The sequence below is a fragment of the Atta colombica genome, unplaced genomic scaffold (assembly GCF_001594045.1).
Source record: "Atta colombica isolate Treedump-2 unplaced genomic scaffold, Acol1.0 scaffold78, whole genome shotgun sequence".
Lineage (NCBI taxonomy): Eukaryota > Metazoa > Arthropoda > Insecta > Hymenoptera > Formicidae > Atta > Atta colombica.
In genome coordinates, this window is record NW_017259570.1 from 1,274,983 (window position 1) to 1,293,115 (window position 18,133).

Sequence of the window (18,133 nt, forward strand, 5' to 3'; positions counted from 1 at the left end):
CAAAAATGTTTATATTTAAACGCACTTTTAAGAGTTTGAATTTTTGACTCATGGTGACTCATGGTGTCCCGATCTCCCCTATATATTTTTTTCAAAATTTAATTCGCTACAGCCACATATTTCCATATTTTTAAACCGCTCAAATCTTTATCAAGCTCGTTTTCTTCATCCTTCATCCTTTACCTGTCTATCATCTGTTGTAATGGTTTTTGTTAAAGTCTTTTGTCTGAATTTTGAAAATGAAATTACGGCGGAGGCGGCGGCGGCGGCGAGCACACAAATAAGACGCGCTCGCGCTGCTCGCCTGTGAGTATCGGTGGTCACACGCGAATTTGGGATGCAGGATAAAAAACACAGGAAATGCATTCGCCGTCCGAACTAATGATGACGAATGGCGCGCGATATTATCACGGCGTCATGTGCCGTTGGCGAAAAACCATTCGTTCATATTAGGAAGTTGATTTGGATTTAATGGGGGAGCATCGTTTGCTAGTTTAGCCGCGCTTTCGTCGTGCTTTTCATTCCAACTTTTGGAAATTCATTACCAATTACGCCATATGCACAGTTCGCAAATGTTATATACACGTACATTTATTCGGTACCTAAAGACACTATGCTCTAATTTTAATACAGAAGATAGTTTTGCAAATTTAAAGTCGATTTATCTTACAAATCTGAAATTTGATAAAAAGTTTGCGTCTCAACTTTTTTCAACATCTCTCATTTAGTAATAAATCTCGAAATAAACAAAAAGGTTTGTCAATCTATATATATATATAAAATGATGAATATATGGGAATGATTTTTCTTCTTCTAATTGCACTCCAGAATATCGACGTAATCTCGAAAAATATCGATGCCTCGAGATCTTAATTAAGAAGAAGTCGATTCTAAATTGATCAAAGAATCCGTCACTAAATTAAAGTCGAAGGTACCGAAGCATTCTGTACAAACACTAGTAGGGTAAAGGAACATCGTATCCTTTTAAAGGGAGGGTGCGAATCTCAGGATATTCTCGACGAAATTATTAAGTACTTTCAAAAGAGAGCTTTACACTTTCCTCGTAATAAACAAGCTATTGTAAGGAAAGGGTAGAAACCGGAACGGGGTCAAGATCGACTTTTCTCTCGATACCACCAAATGAACTTATAACTTCCGCTCGAAACCGATTACAAGGAAGTGCCACTTTCGAGGTAATAAAAGAGAACCGGCAGTAGGACCACTGCTCTTCGTCTCTCTGTGTAACACCTGCAACTCTTCTTCCTATCATCTCCCATCCCATATATGTTTGCTCTAATATAGAGTTTCTATATACGCGTGATGGTCCTGCTAATGGAAAGTAACGTTACGTACATCTCACCGTCATGATGAAAAAGTAAAATAAATGGGTGTTATATTTAAAGCCCGATGGAAATGTTCAAACGTCCATTACCTATGTCGATATGTCTTATAAATTATTCGAAATATCAAATGTTTTATGCAAGAGATCTTACTTGGTTTAAGAACGACGACGTTACGACGACGACGAAGTGAAATATAATAGAAACGAAGCAGTATCCGTATAAATCAGAAAAGGAGAACAAGCGAATTAACAATTTAGACTGTATAAGAGGAAACTTGTAAAACTTTTCTTTCTGTAATTACTTTCAGCTACTACTAAATCGACGCTTTTAGAAAAATGATTCCAATATCTCGAAATACATTATACATTAAGTCGTTCACGTAATACAGATATTGAATAATCTTTGCAACCTATATATCGTATACTATCGTATTTGTAAACATAGCATGTGTTCAGATAAACATTGCAAATTAATGTTTGTAGTTGCTGCTGATGCTACATCGTTACCAAGACATGAGATTGCTAAAACATATTACGATAAATACGATCCTCGTCCTATTTGAAGAGAAGAATCGCATATTCCTCTATTAAAATTTAACAAGATAAAGTTCCAAAAAAAAAGAAAGATATCGTCTTATTAGAAAAGAACGTCTTATTCGATTAAAAAATTTATTTAGTAAATTCAATGAGCAACATTAGTGACTCAGCTGATATGTGAAATACCCATGATGCTTGCAAAATATTTGCGCAATAAACAATAAATAAATATATAGATCTTCAACTGGGACAAATCGTCCCGTTAGACTAGAAAGAATTGAAAGAAACACAAGATTTCTTTCAATTCCTTCGAGTCTAATAGGACCATTCGTCCCAGAAGAGATTTATATATTTATTTATTGTTTCGCGAGAAACTACAAGTTTCTTTACCAAGTAAACTCTTATCAGAGGGGGAAACTCTGCTTGCTTCCCTGAAACAAGATATGAATTCTACGAGAGAAGAGGGTATGGATGCATCACATGCAATATGGCCGTGTATATCGTGTGTTTCATTACATCGATTTGGTGATGCGTGCGACAAACTACGCGACTAATCCCTCATGCGGCGCGTCGATGACCAACGTCATTAAATTTAATTACAAACTATCGAAATTATTGGAGAACTCGACCGACTATCGCGGTAACGACCAAACGATTCGGCGAGCTGTCCGCGAAACTGGCCGCGGCCTACTATCTATATAGCGACGCAATTGTTTTGTAAACCGAATGTAACAATGGGACGACGGGCGTCGTCTATCCGTGATAAATCTGTCCTTCGATGATTAAACAAATAACTCCGTCCCAACGGGACTTGTCGAACGATTTATGCAGTCATCGATTGAAATAACACACAACGATAGAGTTCGATATATATTGCCTTCTTGATATACCTGTCGCTACTATAAATTTTTTTTTAGAGACATCAATTTTTTCTACAAACGAAACATAAATCACGTAACGATGAAAATCATGTAACCATATTATTTTTTGTATATATCAAATCTTTTATACAGATACTTGAGTAAATTTTGTGATATATAACAATTTTTATGTAATAATTTTTTAAGGAGAATTAAAACTACTTGGGCTGCAATAAGAAGATCGTCCATAAAAAGTATCACTTTTACTTTTTAATTTGATACTACAGTTTCTTTTTTTGAGAATTATAAATAACGTGAAAATTATATAATCAGTTTTCAATATAAATGATAATAAAATCTTTGAATTAAATTAAAAATGGACTACAATATAATTATACAATTATCGTAATTTATATTTGTCTTCATAATGGATAAACGAACAAAAGTATAAATATCTTTTTCAGAGATGATTATCCCTCTATATATCGCAACCCATTTTCTCATCTCCGATCGCATTTCGTTTTCTAGTTCTTCTACTTGCTTTCTCTGCTCGGCTAAGATATCACTCGTGAGAAGAGTACCGGGCTTACTGCAGAACAGAATAAGAGTTCCGTGTGTCATTCTATTCGCACCAGTGATTCTCCAGCGGACTGAATCGATCTATTATTCAGAATTACACAAATCATGGCAATTCCAATTTTAATATCTATATCATATATCTAATAACCATTTTGATTAGTAATCGACTCGTATTCCGCATAATAATTACGATCATAATTAATTTCATAATTAATTTTTATTACATTCTCCACAACTTTGTACTTCACTTAATTCGATTCGTGTTGCATAATTATGTCACTTTATGAAGTTATTACGATATTATCTCCAGGTCTCCGTGTTACCATTATATGCTACATCACAGACGTTTGGAACTCATGCACAGCTCTCGATTTAATTCAAATAATAAACAATTTCATTTTACGTCAACAGTTCTATTGTAAAGAGAGATTTTATTGTTTATATGACTTAATATTTTCTTCAGCTCGTATTTTCATCATTCGCTTCATGTGGATTTAAAAAGTTATTGAATATTTTCGTCAATGAGCAGTCAATATGTGCGTGCATATGGCGCATCTTAATGTGCCCGCACGCGGGAACACGGCACACACGCATGCACGCAGTTGCAACAGGAAGAGGTTGGTTAGGACTTGTATTTATAACGAGGCGAGATGGGACCATCGTACGATGCCGGCACAACCAATCGCAAGCCAACTCGTAGGTTGGCCTTGCCACATTAAACGCGCGTGCGAATACACTCGCTCACGCGAGTGTCAAATCGTGACATCACGCGCGTACCAACTCGTGTGACATTTACCTACGTTTTTATATTTAAAAAAAAAAAAGAATTGACCAAACCAAAAAATTTCTACCATTGTTTCGGAATTCTCGATTTTTATTCTCGAGACTTTTTTTCCCAAAAAGAAAGATGAAAAACGTAGTGAAAGATTATTGTAAAAATTCTTACAATAAGTTTCTGAAAAACTCATTTTTTATTCTAATCCTTAGAGTAATAAAGCGAAAATTTTACAAAATTTTTACAGATCTTACGTCTTAACAATAATAAAAATATTTCTTAAATAGTATTCGTATACTTATCGGCTCAAGTTGTTGAAATAAAGATAGAAGGAAATTTACTGCGTTAATTGTAATTCTATTTACATACTAATGAACTTTTATAGTGATTATACTTTTTATAGTGATTTGCAAAGTCAGAAAATTAATATACATTGATTTATTAACATATCAACGCGACAATGTAATATTAAACAATGTAATATTAAATTCTAGTTTTGTGTACTTCTTTTATATATTCATGGATAAGATTTCATTTCATAATGCAGTATTAATTATTATCTCACTACTTCGTTTCACATATAAATTTTGTATTTTTGATTTTACTTTTTAATCATACCATCGAAAAAATGAATATTATTATTGATTACAAATCTTTTTGACTATCTATTATTTATAACAATGAATTCCATACTAAATGTTTATGAATAAATACATATGAGTAAAAAAACGAAAAATGACGATTTTAACATTTTTGTATAAATTTTAATACTTTTAAATGTCTCAAAAAGTCCACTATATGTCTTCAAGTCAAAATTAACAAATTTTTATTTTTTACAGTTGTATAAATGAAAATCATCTTCGTGCATTTCTATCTAAAAGATACGATGCGTACATACCATCTTCAAGTTCACGCTCTGAATTTCCTGATAAAGCTAAAGCGGACTGCTTCAGAATTTCTAACGACAATGGAAACTATCTAGACAACATGTATCGGTTACAAGTAGCCCCGTGGTCCATTGTCCATAACCATGCAAGTGGCATTGTGTTCATCGTTTTCTAAGAACGATCGTCATGGGATGAAATTTCAGATTCGGAATGATTGACATTAAGAATAGTGAGCTCGTAGGGCGTATTAGGTTAATGAAATCTCTCTGGGTTACCTGACAGCCGAGCACGACTGAAATAGACTAAACGACGACACGATGATAAGGATGATAAGAAGGTCATGCCGCTATACAAAATGAGAAGGAGAATAGCTGTAAAATCGTTGAATAATTGGCCGACGGTTCATTTGCGTCAATACGAAAGCGTTATCTTATCTGTGGTAATATTACGCGCATAATTATGCGAAAAGAACAGTGACGCATATTATTATTATCTGGTTTTATTATCTATTCTTTTTCTGTCCTCGCGCGAGACGAGATGGATGGATTAATGGACAGATGACGATGACGATGACCCTGCGCGATGACTCTTCTTTCGCGTGCTATCCTCGTCGCGTGACTGACCTACGAGCGGAATGGTCGTCGACATAATGAATAACTCACAATAAGCTCATTGCGTGCAAAAATAGTTTCATTTTTAATCTGACGCGCGAGAAATAAGACACGAAGTCGTTTTAGTCAAAACTCTCTTGTGTCTAACGGTAACAATTGCGCGAGACGTTTTCGATGTACAATTATATTTAGAAATTATATTTACAAATATATTTTTCTCTAAATCACGTTTGAATACTGATAAAATAAAAAACAATAAATAACCTGATAAAATAATTTTAGATAAGTATTATGTCTGTGTTTTATCGCCAGAGTAATAAATAGATTAAAAATATCTAGAGAATACGATGTGTTATAGGATTATACAATAACACAGATCTTAGTTCAATATATGTGATACCTGCAACTATGTTAATCTAATCGGTGTGTTATATTAAGCTGTAGCGGTACAGTCGTTTATATCTCAGATATTTCATGTATATTTCTAAGAGTTAAATGTTTAAGATCAAAATAGAAAATTGTGTCAGTATTGCAATAACTGGTTCTCCCTCCCCCCCCCCCTCTCTCTCTCTCTCTCTTTCTCTCTCTCAATTCTGAAATCGATGCACATTTTCTGGACAAGTGATTGTTTCAACAATAATTAATCCTATTTAAGCGATCTTTTTAGGAAAAATCTACAAAGAGCACGACAAAACGCTAATCCCGAGTTGATGAATTAAAACTGTCGTTGCAAATTTACAGTATTTTAGTCGGTCGAGACAAAAATGATTTTCGTATCTATTTAGCGATTATTTAGTATCGCGTTTAATAACGAAGTTGATTCACGTTTACAGTTTTGTGTTGAACGTTATAACGTTCATTAGCGATGTGTTACTTGTCATACATTAGCGCTAATCGGCGTTGATTTTGATTTTGTTTTAATAGGTTCGAGTGCCACGAGTATCGATACAGGTTCGGATTTTCGCGAAAATTCTTGCAATTCTTGCAGTAACCTTTAAGTAAGCAGGCACGTGGTTTAAAGGAAAGTACGTAAATTGACAGGTAAAATGCGAAACAATCCAAAAAGAGATTTTAATTTCATACTTATACTTTTTACTGGTTTATTTATATTATGTTATAGTTGAAACGTATAACGTTATACCCTTACAAGATAGAGGAATATAAAAATAATGAACTTTAAGACTTCTGGGATTTCTGGGCCATACCTTTTATTTTTCTTTCCAGAGCACAGTTTTAAAGAAAACTATACCTGTGATGCAATGGCCACCCCACTTTCCTACCCATTTAAAGGTTCCAGGACGATTCCAAGGTAGATATCGATACTTTTGAAAGCTCTGCTTGAAAATCTCAACGTCTTGAGATCTATAACTCGCAATGCGATACCGTCGTGGGTAGAAAAATTGTCAAATGTCTGACAAAGACATGCATTATAGGACTGCAATGGAGAAATAATGTACGAGTGATAGAAAATAGAAATCGATAGATTAACATGATTATGTCTGTGTAATCGAACAACCTTATAATTTCTAATTAGACGCGAAGCAAAGAATAATATTTCCATTTTAGCAAAGAAATAAAATTACATTTATTATAATAAATATATCCACATTCTGCAGCATCTTTCATACAACTCGTTATTTTATCCAAGTTTTATTTTTCCCATAAATGAAAGATAGCGCTCACAAGAGAGAAACGGTCTGTTTTATCTTCAATCCTCCACCCTTTCTCTATATTTAATATGACATTGGTATATCATGAACGACAAGATTTCGCTAACTTTAATTAATTTGCCTCGCTGTACACGTTTATTACAACAGTCTCTATTCCTTTTCATTCTTTTCATGCATTATCGCTCCGTTTATTATTGTAATGTTACTCTGCGCATCGTATCCTATTTCCAGAATAAATAGCAATGAAAATAGCAAAGAGGAAATAAACTCGTCGTACCTACTCGACATAAGAAGGAAAGAAGTTCAAGAGGCGGAAGAAACGCGAAGTAAAATAAACGAGCATTAGTCTCGAGAAACCTATATCGAAAATATCAGGCGATGCTAGACGCGAATCAGTCAGTCACATGATTCATAGTATGAAGAAGCAGCTGCGCCTCTCTTCTCTCTATCCCTTTCTTTCTCTCCGCCACGCAACAAGTCCTCGTTCTCGCGCGTGTTAGTTCCGTAGAAATACCTAAACTCTACGGAATGCGTCATGCGTGCGCGCGTGTACAAACCGGCTGTTCTCTCTCTCTTGTTTCTTCCCCGCATCTGTCGCTTCTGACGAACAGAATTTCCTCCGCTCTCTCACGCGGTCCTCTTCAAGGAAAAACAGCTTATCGAACGAGAATGCTTTTAGCGTGGCGCGACTATGGCGTGACGCCGAGATCAGCGTGTGAGGTGAGTCGGTAAGGTAAGGCGAGACTCACGCCCATCAGCTCGGCCAATCGCCAGCCGCTACGTCATCTCGTACGATGTAACGGAGCGAGTCATCCACGTGGTCGCCAGTTGCCGAGCGCTGCCGTCCGTGCCGTAGCTATTTCGGTTGCGAGAAAGACTGATCTAAAGAACCGCTTTCCTTTCTTTCGCTCTTCGCGAGAACTTTCGACTTTATCACTAAATTAGCTTTGTTTGTCATTTTCACACTCAACTCTACACTGTAAAAATATTTTTCGAGATATATATAAATTCTTTAAAGTTCTTTGTTGTTAAATAGATTCTTTAAAGTTCTTTAGTAAATCGAGTTACCATGAAATGTCCAATCTTTTTGTATGTATAACGAAATTAAAGTACCGAAATTGAATTGTGTGTAAAATTCTACTTAATGATGAAATACGTATTTGTTTCATGTATTGTGTGGTTCTCAAAAATTTTTTCATCTGTTTTATTCGCTTAAATAATATATTGATAAATCGTTATCTACTGATTGGGTTTGTAACAACAAACCGGTGCCCTGCCATTTGCTGTATGTATTTACATTGCAATAAAGATATGTAATAAGAGAGAAACAAAAAAATGTTGAAAATGTAACATTTCACGTATAACTTAGTGATAGATAAGGCTCGCTTCTTTAATTAACTGCACACAAATCTTACTTTTCTCAAAAACGAGATTATAATAGTTTACAAAATTAATGATCACAAGAAAGTATATAAATCAACAGTCTTTCTGGAAAGATATATTTACGTGCATAAACTTGCATATAAATTTAACCTCGAAAAGTGAACACAATCTCATCTTGTTTTCGATGAAGATGTAACTCTCGTATTTACTATCGTATGCTTCATACTATTTCATTAAGATACGCATAATATTTTAATATTTTATCCAAATTATGCAGATATTTGTAATTTTGGGTGGGCCTTGGTGAGGCATCCCAAATTTTCAGCTTTACTTTACTAAAGAGTCACCTTAATTATCTTCCGTGAATTAAAACTTTTGACAATCACAGCTAAAATACAAAAATTGCAAGTAGTAGTCTGTAGTTAATAAAAAAAAACATAACCGTCTAATAATCGCTTTTCCTGCAATGATAATTTCATGTTTGGAGTCAGCTGCGGCATCAGGACATTAAAAGTATCAATGACGGGAAAAAAGATAATGGAATACGAATCAAAAAGCAACGAGAAATTGCAACAAATTTTTATATATCACAAAAAACAAAATTACATACGTATCTTTATATATGTTTTATTATCTTGACACCGCTTTTTAGACTAAAGTATGAATTTTAAATTGCAAATGGTACTGAAGATGTTGAGATCGAAACATTAACTTTTTTTGTTATTAAATGAGTGGTCGATGGTATAAAGAATAGAATTTTTAAAACTTCGTACACTTTTATGTTCCTTCCATAATAATATCAATTTTTTTCATTATCGATTAGTCAATTTTCGATATTGAGAAAAAAACTGAAGGACGCAGATTTCCACACTCCATCAGTGAAAATATTAAATTATTGAATTACTTGCGCGTTACTCAAAATGAAATAATTGACGTGGATATGAGACGGAAAGATCAATATACAGCATAGTTCAGTAAACAAGTCAATTATCTAACTCTCATATATGGGTACGTAGTGGCGCCAGTGATGATGTAATCCAATTTTACATCGCTCTGAGAATTTATCAGAAAAAAACGTCACGTTATGCAGCGTTACGTTTTCTGTTTATTTATTGAAATTGTCTGCTTACGAAAGCGATCATTGATAAAGTAATTAATTTCATTTAATACGATTGATTCATTCTTGACTCTCCACTATTTTCTTTTCTTTAGCTAAGGATATCTGATTAAATAATGGCCTTTTCGTTTTTTTAAATATTCAATCTTACAAATATTTTCTAAAGATATTAAAGTATAAGAATCACTTAAATAATTATAATTTTGCTGTACTTGTAATTAGAATTAACCCAAAACGACTCGTCACGTGCATAGTTGGAAATTTTTTTTTTTTTTTTTAGTTAAAATTAACATTTCATTCAAATTTCCGTTCAATTCCATTCAAATTTTCGTAATTAACATAAGATGAACATATTAGAAAGTAATAGAAATATTATGTTACACAAACATTAAGTAAAAAATTTAATACAAAAAATGTAACATTAATATAAAATTTGTAAATTGATTGATTTCTGGAAGCATGTTTTTTTAAATAAAATTAACATTGATGATGTGTTAAATTATCACATTATTTTATTCATTCAATTAAAAATTTATAAAACATTATTTTTGTGTTATTTATTCACTTGTTCATAAATTGTTATTTCGACACAAAGAAATGTTGAATATCCAGATTAACATAAAATATTTAAATAACATAATTAAATTGTGTTAAATTAATATTCAAGTATATTAAAAATGCAACACAAAATTTTAACGAGACTTCTGAATGGATCGAGATTTCTAAACACAAAATGTTTTTTATTACGAATCATAAAGTTAGTTGTGTGTACTACGAATTAATACTTGGAAACTTATGAGTAACTGCGTCACGTCTGGACAATAAAAAGCGCAATGTACTCAGACTATCGTTTTATTTACTCGTTTTCGCGGTACATCATGCGCGCGAAATACATAGAACGAATATATACTGAATGAATTCAAGGTCGGCGCGATTCTCATCATCGCACTCGCCTCCTCTAACGTCAGACACTCTGTAAACGCATGTTTCAGAATTTCTCTTTGCAAAAATAATTGCGTTTCGTATTTTAAACCCATATTGCGTCACGCGCGGGTCACGCCTTCACTTCAAGAAGCGACTTTAAATTCAGATTCTCAGTAACTTGTTTTTGATACTTCGCGATGTTACTACAATATATCTCTTCCAAGCACGTGTCGGTCATTTATATTTCAAGAATACCAGCTTCTTAATCGATATGATATATATTTAAATCTGTTACAGCCGCTCTAAATCTATTCTTTTTCTATTTCAGTCTGTCGGATTCTCGACACGTGTCGAGTGAAAATTAAATCTCGCTCAAACAAGACGTTACGTTGAAAAATTTCACTAATTAAATTATCTCTATTTAATCATTTTGGAAACTAAATTCTAGATAATTTATTACGAGATGTGAATATATGTGTTTTTCCTCGTCGTCGAAATAACATTCGCAAGAAATACGAGGATAAATTTAGCACTTTTTCGCTGTAATTAATATTTCGTTAGGTTTTAAAATCGACTCGATAAAAAACCGTTTGACAGCGTTTCTTTTCAATCGTTAAATTTTTGTTGCATCGTGGCACCGATGGATGAGTAGATTAACAAAAATCGATTCGCGTCGCAGTGAAAATAAACGACACCCGGACGAGCGAAACACGAGGGCAGGAATTGGGGCACTAATTGTCGAAAACTTCCTTCGCCCTAAAATATCCAGGCCCTTCGATAATCTCGGAACGCGTTGTCGCCAAAGATACAGCAGAAGAGGAAGCGCCCGAACTTGTCTGTGCGCGACCTAATTAGATAAAACTTGGTCGATACTTGAGAGAATTTTTGCTTGCACGCCGGTATCAATTTTCGCTCTAATTAAACGTTCCCGATTTTACAGGGCCAATTATCACGTTCGCACGGTACCCCCAAACGAGCCTGAAAATCGTGCCCCAGCGAAACATTTTCCAACGCGGAAATTTTCCCGCCTTTTTACGATCACCCTCACCGAGTCGACCGTTAACTTTAACCGTAGTTTAACTGATCGTTTGTCCCTCGCTCCGGAATTAGACGGGGGAGACGAGGGATCGTTCCGAACTAAGGTAAAGTTAATTTCCGTGCGAGATTAATCTCAACTATAATTTGCAGTCCCGTTAAAAATGTCTTCGAAAGTTCGGAAGTCAAAAGCTGACGTCAATTTCGCTAGAAATTATTGCGACGTCGAAACACACGCCCCAGCCCCCCCCCCCCAAATTATCTGTTTCTAATTTCACCAAGACTTGGCAGTGTTTTCGATTAGAGTTTTCGCTGACCGACGTCAATTCGAACGTCGAAGTTGTACGTCGAAGAACGCCCGCGCGAGACTTGACTTGTGTTTACAGCGTTCATCTCGCGCGTTTCAATTCTAGAACGTAATTATTGTACCGGATTTTAAGCGATGACGTTGTCGAGATGTGTCCCATGCGCGCGCGCGCGCGTCCCGCTTTAATCTACGCCGTCGATCCTCCTCCACTGTTATGCACTTGAAACGGTGTCCTTGACCTACGTCTCGCGAAAGAGAGGATTGTCGAGTGCGATACTTTAGGGGCCTAATCTGTAAAGGGTCCTCTACATAGAAATAGATGATCGTGGAGTTCTAAGTTGTAGGAAACCAATCAATCAAATATAAGGAGGATATCGATTAGAACTGGTCAATTTCCTACGACTTCTATGTAAAAGTCGTAGGAACTCTTAACTCTTAACAACTCTAACGATATCGTTAAATTATCGTTGAGTAGCTTTTTAGTGTATACAAAATCTGCGCAATGACAATATAACGATATTGTTGCAGTCGTTAAGAGTTACAGAATAGGATCCTCAATAGATGTTGTTCTTTTTGGTTCAACTTTTGCACCAGTTTATCTTTCTTCTTTTTCTTCTTTCCTTCTGAAGAGAAAAGGAAGAAGGATGAACTGATGTGAAAGTTCAGCTTTAAAAAGAACAGGCTTATTACTTCATCTTAGGGCGATATTCATAATCCGTTCTTATTTCAAGACTGTCTTAAGTTATGTTTTAAGACGCTAATACAGCCTTCTGATTGATCCGCGGCTTCTTAAGATGGTCTTGAATATATAAGATCTGACTAAATGAATACTAAAAATGGTGAAAACCAAGTTTGGAAAAACAATAACATCTCCAGTGGTCTTATTTTTGTTCAGAAGTTTCAAATCCGAAGTTGATTCGACGCGACAGAATTAATTCTCCAACAACCGTTGGATTCAAAATGAAAATTTTTGGACGATTATACAATGTTTACAGAAAATATCAAGATTTTGCTAAAGTATCTAAAAATTAAGCTAGGAACAGATCCGAAAATAATTTTGTTAAATCATAATAATTATATAAGAAGATGAATGATGAATAATGTTGTGAAACTTTTAATATTCTAGGAATCGGTTTAAGCGTCTCCATTATTTTGATGGTCCAAAATTATATTTAGACCCGTAAAATTTGGTTAAATTTGTAGATACTTCAAAGAAATCGTCCTTTCCATATATCAATCTCTCTCTCTCTCTCTCTCTCTCTCTCAGAGGTTCTCTTGCATTCTGTACTTCAAACGCGACGTTTTAAACTTTAGAACTTAGGTGTAGGTTTTCATAACTGTAATTAAAGGCGGGATGTATCTATTTAGCGTAGAACACGAGTAGGCATTTATTTTCGTGAGAAATACTGGAGCAAGTAATTTTACGTGAAATTATACGCGTGCGAATTTATTCGCGATGTGATCACCGTGCGTATTTTTTCCCTTGTGTGCGAATCACTTTTTCCTTTTGATAATTTTGCAATTAACATGACAACAATACACCAGGCTCAATTGCGCTTACGGAAATATCTGCCATCCCTCATCCCTTGAACGTCACTTTCACGCACGTCGGATGTAAATCCCCATATAACCCTGAATGTTATCGCAGTGAAACACGTGGATAACAGCGGATTCACGTCAAGGAAATCTGGACTGAATAGAGGAACGCATGGCGGATCAGCAGAAATAAGAGATGTTGGCAACTTTTGCGTAAATTAAGTACGTAGAGTGTTATCGAAAAACTCATCGCGTCAGCGGATTTCAAAACGAAGCTCGAGAAACATTACGTAAATGAGAATAGACGCATGATATTTTGATCCAAGCGATCTGCTGATCGTATGATTCAGCTCGCTCGTTGCGAACCTACTTCAATAAAGCAAGCTCGTTTTACTTGCGTTTCTTGCAATCGCAGCAAGTTGAGTTGAATCTTCGGAGACGGCGAGATCAAAAGAAAAATAAAGTTGCGAAACGCAACTGAAAGAGCGAGATCCGTAACGCCGTAATATAATAATATAATAGAGCGAAAACGCCGGTCGCCGGTCTCGTTGTAAGATCGTTGTACGATCATGCGAGGAGAATCGAGAGACGAGATACGAGAGACGTGGAAGAGGGAGAATAAATACTCACGAGAATACAAGGCGGTCATGAACAGCGCGAGCCAGGACAGCTGATTCTCCATAAGTGTTTTCATGTTCCGGGCTGCTCTTCGTCGTCAAATCTTATTGGTATGCCGCACGTCGATACGTCGAGTTCGTTGCCGAACGAGAGGAAGGTGTACGTTCTTTAAAACTCTAAAGTGCCGTAATCGGGAACGCGCACGAAGAGAATGGAAGAGACGGAATCAAATGGAATGGAAGATAGAAAGTAATCGAGTAGAGCAGAGTGCCAAAGTAGTGCGTGTGTAGTTAGTTTACTCTCTCGGCGCTCTCTTTCACCCACGACTCACACCCGTTACGACGTGCGTATCACACGACCGATCGTGCACCACTGACGGACGACTCACGGCATCGGGTCGGCGATGACGACGACGACGAGAGCGGAGAGAACGCGCGCCGAGTTTCGAAGACGCGAGCGCGCATGCGTGGATCGCTCACGCCACCGATCCCGCGAAACTGTCCGCCGTCTCCTTTCTTCTCTCTCTCTCTCTCTCTCTCTCTCTCTCTCTCTCTCTCTCTCTCTCTCTCTCTCTTTCCTTTTCACTCTTTCTCACTCTTACTTGCTCTCGGATCTCGCCACTGTGATCGGGACGTCTTTTCGCGTCATCGTTATGCACCTCCGTCGCGCCCGCTGGCGCCGACGTCGTTACGACGCTCGTTCAACTGCCGTGAGATTTTATTAATCGAACTCTTACGAGTCAAAGCGGCCGCGGGACTAGAGAAAGATGAGAGAGAGAGAGAGAGAGAGAGAGAGAGAGAGAGAGAGAGAGAGGGAGAGAGATGTTTCGCACTTTCCGCAATATAATGTTTAATAAGACTATTTAATAGAAACTTTTAAATATCATTTCCATAATTTACAATTATATTTCAAAAGTAAAAATTTTACTTTCTTCAATACGACCGTTAAAAACTTGCTTCTCTTATATGTAAATGAAACTCGTGATTGTGAATGAAATTAAAAGTAATAATTTAACTGAACATTAAGTTACAGTTAGTTGTTATATTTAAATGTAATGAACAAATGTAATGAGTTTATATTAAATTTACGAAATTTAATGTACTTTTAATAGAATTTTATGAAAAGTACATCAAATTTCATAAATTTTCATGAAAGATACATTAAATTTTATGTACAATACATATACCAAATATACTTTTCCGTTATAAATACATTAAATTTAATGTAATGTCGTAAAATTAAATTCAAACCGTGTAACTTGGAAGTATATTAAATTTCATGAGACTTTCAACAGTGTATCTCTGACAAACGTTGGTAAACATCAAAGAAATAATGGTAATCCTATCTCTTGAGTTAAATTACATTTGTTATTTTTAACTTTCAAGTGCGTCAAAATCAATTCATTTTCATGATTGCAATGTAAAACAACATCTACAGTAATATATGCCTAATAAATCATAATTTGAATCAAACTTTATACACTTCCTTAAATTAAATTATTTAATTAAAAATAAGTCAAAGTGAACATAATTCGACATTATAAATTCGATATTGAAGTATAAATAATAAGAATTTAAAGTCTCACTTCCATGAAGTTGTAGAAGAAAAATATATTCAAAGGAATCTTTTCAGTTTGATTAGGATCACTTTGAAATCTGAGAATTTATCGATTATAGAGAAAATAACTAGGAAGCTTGATTCTTGTATTTTAGATTATATGACACATTTGAACTATACTTTCTTTCGTGCAATTCGCAATATTTTTGTGGAATATAAATTTGTTCCTTTTTTTGGTTCAATTGTACAGGTGTTGAAAAATAAGTAAAAAAAAAGGGGAGTGAATTCTGTACGTTAGTTTGTACAGACGATACACATCGTGTCGCGGCACATCTAGAATAGATAGAATTTCGAAAAACCATTTTCGAATCCATTCCCTGGGACGGAAGATCGCGGGATAGAAAAGAGTCTTGCTCGATTTTCATTAAAAGTTTCTTAGCGTTACCGGTATGTATGGCGAGTTTTCCAACTTCGCCGGCGCCATTCGCGGAAACTCCTTTCTATAAAGGAAGCAGTAAAAAGCTTCGTTTTCGCTTTACTGTTTCGCCGAAAGCAGTTTGTACGCGTTTCAATATATGTACCTGACTTTCATAATCGTCACATAAATTGCATCACAAAGCATCCAGACATTTTACTCCTAAATATCCGCCGAGTAGGAGAATAATTGTGACTACAGATACATCTCTCTCTCTCTCTCTCTCTCTCTCTCTCTCTCTCTCTCTCTCTATTTATCTCTTTCTTTGTCGAATCATCCGGATTAATAATCTTGAAATTGAGAATTTGCATTAAAGCGTTCTCCATCGAGGATATTGAATGTTATATTCACCGACACTATAAAAGAACATCGATCGCATATCTATACAGAAAATATTGATACTTGAATAATGAAAATAAATTTAAAAAATGAAATAAGAAATTAAAATTATATACGAGATTATCCATTGGAGGCTACATGATCTAGCTCTAAGTCATTAATTCAGACTAGAAAGGGGTAACGACGATGTCTTTCCAAAGGATACCGCTCGCGGATTCACGATCTTTGAGATTGAAATCCATGCAAATGGGGTGGTTCACGGTTCTACGTTGAACTATTTTCTAGGGTTAGAAAGAGAGAGAGAGAGAGAGAGAGAGAGAGAGAGAGAGAAATAAGTAAATAAAATGACGAAGCCCCGACAAGGCAGTAAAATGTCGTCGCCAGGACGGTGGTCGCCGAATGACGCACGTCGATGAAGTATCGTAACGCCTCGGGGATGATCTTTACAAAAATAGGGCAAAGATCAAAGAGAAGTAAGGTCAAGCAGTCGTCAGATAAATCCTTGAATGTATAGAAACTAGTATTACTCTTTAGGAAATTAAATTAATGTTGATCATTATGACTAATAATGATCAACATAATATTTTGTATAATAATAACAGTATTATTATGAACAAAAATAATGATTCGGGACTATCATTTGATGACTAATGTCTCGGGAATCAATAGATATATTTCTCTCATAGACATTAGATATATTTCTCTCTATCGATTTCAAATTTGAAATTCTTATTAAATTGATTGAAGGTACAAATTTCTTTTCATTACGAACGGTAAATCCTAATTTATGTAATTTTGCTTTCTTATCTATTATTAATTAAAATGTTTAAAAACCCGATCTGATATATACCGCTAATAGTATAATTTTTTAAACATTTAATGAGAGATCAATAAAATTTCATGTCGTATTTGTATTTTTATTTTAATGTCCGTCATTAATGATACTCTTATTCACAATTTATTTAAAAAAAATATTTATAGAAGAAATATGGTACAAATAATCTAAAAGAGCTAATTTACCCATAAAATAGTTTAGAAAAAGCTACAATAAGCATTCTAAAAAAGATGTTACAAAACTTACATAAAAATGTAAAAAGTTGATCCTTTGCGAATAAAATTAAAATAGAGGAAAACGTTAGAAAAATTTAATAATTATGCCACATAATATCACACTTTCCGTTTACCCCACAAATAACTGTATCCTTATCTCATAATCTGACCCAGTTTCAGCGTTCCTACATAAATGCTTTGACAGTTTAATAAAAATATTTCAGATTTAATTTTTTTGTCCTCTAAAAAATAGCACTATGAATTTAACATGCAGTATCTATATAAGTCTTACTGTTAATATTAACTTATCAACACAGTAAGAATTATACAGTAAGAATACCTTGCGGTATCTGTATATAAATTCTTATTGTGTTGATGCTAATATTAGTAGTGAGAATTATATAGATACTGCATGTTAAATTCATACCACTATTTTTTTTTTAAATTCGGTGTTAAGTTCACGACATTTTTTTTAGAACATAGACATTTCAGCAAAATATTATTCACATCCTATGAATATATATATATATA

At 34.8% G+C, this 18,133-nt stretch overlaps 1 protein-coding gene across 1 annotated transcript in view; it reads right to left on the minus strand.

The window, feature by feature from the left end:
- The window catches only part of LOC108692696, a 25,230-nt gene extending 10,665 nt beyond the window's left edge, over positions 1-14,565 (minus strand). The window contains exon 1 of the mRNA XM_018201082.1: positions 14,194-14,565. Coding sequence (XP_018056571.1) covers positions 14,194-14,257 — 64 coding nt within the window. The 5' untranslated portion in view covers positions 14,258-14,565. The remainder of the gene's footprint in view (positions 1-14,193) is intronic.
- Positions 14,566-18,133: the final 3,568 nt, after the last annotated feature.